Raw genomic sequence first — 4,775 nt, 5'->3', positions numbered from 1 at the left:
CCACCAACCTAATAAGACATTGCTTCCTAGAGCAAACAGCTGCATGGGTTGAAATTTATGTAAATATTTTGAAAGGGACACTGGCTCAGAAATTCATTTGCGCCGGCTCAGACGTAAAGCTCACCCCTCTGATTATTTTCAATTTATTTGCAAATCAAGACCCAAAGAGAGCACTAAAGGGCATGAGTTTTTTTTTTTTTTTTAACAAGGGTCAACAGCTCTACATATAGATGGACTGGATGTTTTTTGTTTTGTTTTTTTTAGTTGTGTTTTTGAATTATGATTATGATTATTTATTTTGTTTAATTATATGTACTACATCCTCGACATTTCTTCCTTTGGGTCGACTTGATATTGTGGTCAACACTGCTAATATTGCAGGAGGGAGCAGATGTCCCAGATCCTGCACGGCTTCCCTGGGGACCACCAACCCTATTAGAACAAATGTGTTCTGCTATTGTAAATAGGCACGTTTGCCTCAGCCCTTCCTATTACAACCGACGCATGATCAATAGGCTGATAACACAGAAACATCAATGTAAAGCGACAGAACAATGAGGGATATCATCGAACATCTATCTTAATATAGCCCTGCTACAAGGGACCCTGACAAAGTGGAGAGAGAGGAGGAGGAAGAAGAAGAAGAAGGAAAAAAAAAAAAAAAAAAGAGCTCATGAAAATGCCTCCCCACGAATCCCCATCTCCTATCCAATATGCACAAACACACACACTCCCAGCTGCCGGGGCTATTATTTTCCTATTTCAATTTGACACCCAGGCCTTTTCATGCTAATTCTATTATTCTTGGAAGTTTATGTGATTTCATATCACTAGAAATCGGTAATGTATTATAACCCCCTTTGAGCTAAAATAAACTGAATCCCCCTGCAGTAGCCACCGGGAAAATAATTACTTTCATATCAAAACTCTGCAGGAGTCGAGCGGGTCCTTTTCGCCTCGGGCTCGTAACCTCATTTCAGTGGGGGCTTATAGATGAATAAATTTGTTAAGGCAATATACAAAGTACAACATGAGATTTCTTAAGAAAGCCCTTCCTACTGTACTGTAGTCCTGCACTGGATGTGCTGCTATTTAAGGTCTCACACGGTTTGAGGTGCTTGTATACAATAGATTTATTTAAGAAAAACCTTACATATATAAATAGTATAATACCTTTCTTACAGCTCTTGAGGATTTTTGTTGGTCTCGTGGTCTTGTGTTGTTTTTTTTTGACAAGTTATCACACATTAAAGGATATCTAGAGACTCCTGACTCACACACACACACACACACACACACGCGCAGAGAGAGAGAGAGAGAGAGAGAGAGAGGAGAGAGAGAGAGAGAGAGAGCGAGCACACGTTGTCAAAACATCAGCAGAGTGGGGGAAACCTAGAGATTAGATGCAAAGATGTAGTTTCTGGTTGCTTTGGCCTAATGCAAGGTGTCGTTTAGAGGCTATGTCAGTACGTTTCTGCTTCTTCTTTTTTTTTTTTACCCCCACTGATTTATTCCATGTCGACGTCTTCTTTAGAGTTTGTTTTTGTTTCTGCGGGACAGTCTCTGAGGACAGACTCGGGGATGTCAGGGTGGTCCTTGTTCTCTAAATGCTCTTTTTTGACTGCATCCACAGGCTGGCCGAGTTGTGGGCTGTGTTCGAAAGTCGAGTCGCTGCATATAACAGAGGTCTGAGTACTTTTGCCCGTGGAAAAGGCGGCCCTGGACGGGCTGGTGTGCGGTGAACTGGTCTTTTTCTCTGATCCCACCTGCCCCCTTTGTGTGGCGTCCGCAGAGTCCGGCGAGCTGCTCCTGCAACGCGTAGAGCTCGCAGAGACGCTGCAGCGGGCACTGGGCTGGTTTCTCTCCGCCGCGGTGTCACTGTCAGAGTTTGCTGCTGCTGCTGCTGCTGCTGCTGCTGCTGTTGTTGTTGTTGTTGCCTTCAGAGCAGTTTGAGGAACAATGAATCCAAGCGGCTGCGTGATGGGATAGAGTAGGAAGTGTCCTTTCCCTATCAAAGGCCGTGGGGAGGGTAAGGCCGCGGGGTTGCGTCTCGGTCTGGAGTCCGAAAGGAGGCTTTCGACGCTAAAAGGGTTGAGTTTCTGCAGACTGGAGGCTCTGTTGTTGTTGTTGGAGCACATTGACCGGTGGCTGGGGTCGGGCGAGTCCAGCTCGGATCCGCTAGCGTCCCGGTCCAAGTGTCTTTGGTTCTGGTTTTGGGTCTGGAGAGGGTGAAGTGTTTGGTCGCAGCTCGATTGCGTATGGTTTCCCTCCACAGAGTCATAAGGTGGGCCTGTGGTGTGATCACTGTCGGTCACATGTGACACCCCGCTGTCGCTGTCTGATCCCGGGGTGTGAAATAAATCCCCAGAAAGGAGCTTGTTCTGGGACTTGAGCAATCGGCGCTCCTGCTTCCGTTTCTTCTTATCCATCCTGTCCAGTTCTCTCCGGGCGATCTCCTCCGGGTCCATGGGCTCCCCGCTGCAGGTGGTGGGGTGGGCGTTGTGAGCAGGTCGGCCTGGTCCTTTCTTTGTGTTCTCCTTTTTCCTCCATTTGGCTCTGCGATTTTGAAACCATACCTGCAGAGAAAAAGAAAAAAAAAAAAAAAGTGAAAACGTGTGTAATGAGCACTTCTGTCACTGCAAGGGGAAAATTAATTAGGCCAAAAATTACCGTGTCTTAACAATATGGTAATTAAACAAATAGCGAGTTTACATCTTGCTCTTGCTGTTTCAGGTCTTTAATTAGGTCTTAGCTGAGCATCAACCAGTTAAAAGTTGGAGTAAATCTTAACAAAAGAAGCTCTGGTTAGACATGATAACTGCAAGCCACAACAATTAACTTTTGTCCCATGTAAACTCTGCAATTGGATGCAACTTTTATAAGCTTCCACTCTGCTGTTTTTAAAAAGAATATTAACAATAAATTGGAAAAACAAATATGTTGTCTATATTGATTTTTTTTTTTTTATAGATTTTTTTTTTTGTCACTATAATTGAGAAATATACACCAACGTTTCTGACAAAATAATTATTTTAAATAAAGGAAAGGAAGAAAAAAAATGGTGCGTTATTTTTCAAAATAAAAGTGTAATTAAAATTGATTTATTTGACTGCCACAAAAGGTCAGACTATACACCTTCATGCAGTGAGACATTTTAATTTTTTTTTTTTTTTAAATATACTCGGTTTATGGAAGATTTATTTTGATTTTTTTTGTCTATTTATTACATAAAATTGAAAAACAAGCCTTTGCCTGGATAAATAATAGAGTTAACAAAGGGATAACACACACACACACACACACACACACACACACACACACACACACACACACACACACACACACACACACACACACACACACACACACAAGCTTAAAATCAAATTCATAAAATGAATAAATATTTACCTGGACCCTTGATTCTATCAAGTCCAATCGGAGAGCCAGTGCCTCCCTCATGAACACGTCCGGATAGTGACTCTCATTAAAAGCCTTTTCTAATTCCTCCAGCTGCCAACCAGTGAAATTTGTGCGAGTTCTTCTTCTCTTGCAACCGGGGCTATCTTTGTCTGGGTCCCCCGAGTCTGACAGCAGGATGAGAATAAATGTAAACAAAGGAGAATCACAGAGCTAGATTTATTAAATTACTACATTTTACAATAATTTTAGCAGGATCACTTTCATGCATGGGCAATGCATTTTGTAAAGTTCAGGGCTGAAGATGATTATGATCGCGTATGAGAATTTGCAGTCATGCACAGATGTATTCTGCAGCTTCTATTCAACCCGTCGCCTATTCTGGGTTAAGATGAACGATTTAAATGTTTACACAAGCATTTCCCCGCTTTAGTAATTACTGACTGACAGAGACATTGTTGTCCTCGGATGCATATTCAGCTTTCGATGCTGAAAATGAAGTGGGAGGCGAAGAATACTCATCTGCGTGTGTGTGCGAGGTTTGGCTTGCTTTTAAAACGCACGACGAGGATAACTTGTATCGCAATATCCTGTCTTTGTTTCTTTATGTTTCTGCCTCTGCGCAACAAGCAAACCTTGAAGAGAGGTTGTTGTCTAGTATGTAATGTGGCTTACCTGTCAGTTTGTACTGCTGATTATCTCCATTCATCCCGCAGCCCGAAGACAAGAGGTGGTTGGAATTACCCACTGAAGCCGTGCACGAACCATTAAGTAATCCGTCTATTGAGAAAGGAACCGCGGACGCAGATTGAAGTTGATGCCCGGCTAATTCGTAAACGTGATGGTGGCTCAGATGGTACGGGAAGCCCACCATCCCGCCGAGGGAGCCTCCGAACTGGGCGTGAGGTGGATCCAGTATCCTGCTGTCCATCATCCCGCAGGCAAAAGGAAACGACGTCTGGAGGCCGGTGATGGGAATTTAAAAAGCATGCAGTGAGTGTGGCCAACGAGTAGGGGACATGATGTGAAGGGAGGGATGAGCTGTACTTTATCCACATGAACCTCCCAATAATTAGCCCAGGCTCTGGGAATATGAGACCCAATGAAAAGCGGTAATGGACTCTGACGTCAGAGACGCGCTCTGCAAACGCTCCCCGTATCGATTGCTAATTAAAGCTGACATCCACCTCAATAAACAATATCAGAGCTGTCACAACAAGACAGGAGGGCTTTGATAAGAACTACATCGTATCTACACGGGGGACCCACCGGGAGGAAGGGCTCACTGAATCCCGGGAAGAAAAGGCTACAGGCGGATAGATTAGGCCAGAGGCTCCCGGACTTTTTGTTCACTAGAG

General features: G+C 43.8%; 1 protein-coding gene across 1 annotated transcript; it reads right to left on the bottom strand.

Moving 5' to 3' along the window:
• Positions 1-225: 225 nt before the first annotated feature.
• uncx (UNC homeobox) lies at positions 226-4,447 on the bottom strand. Its single transcript, XM_069714770.1, has 3 exons — positions 4,093-4,447; positions 3,409-3,584; positions 226-2,576 (listed from the first exon to the last, which is right to left on the bottom strand). Exons 1-3 carry the CDS (start codon positions 4,349-4,351, stop codon positions 1,509-1,511), a joined length of 1,503 nt encoding a protein of 500 aa, XP_069570871.1. The 5' UTR covers positions 4,352-4,447; the 3' UTR covers positions 226-1,508.
• Between the last annotated feature and the right edge of the window lie 328 nt (positions 4,448-4,775).

The sequence above is a fragment of the Brachyistius frenatus genome, unplaced genomic scaffold (assembly GCF_029030835.1).
Source record: "Brachyistius frenatus isolate BFR_SWC_R1_liver_20210118 unplaced genomic scaffold, ASM2903083v1 Contig_134, whole genome shotgun sequence".
Lineage (NCBI taxonomy): Eukaryota > Metazoa > Chordata > Actinopteri > Embiotocidae > Brachyistius > Brachyistius frenatus.
This window is presented reverse-complemented; position numbering and strand designations above follow the sequence as displayed.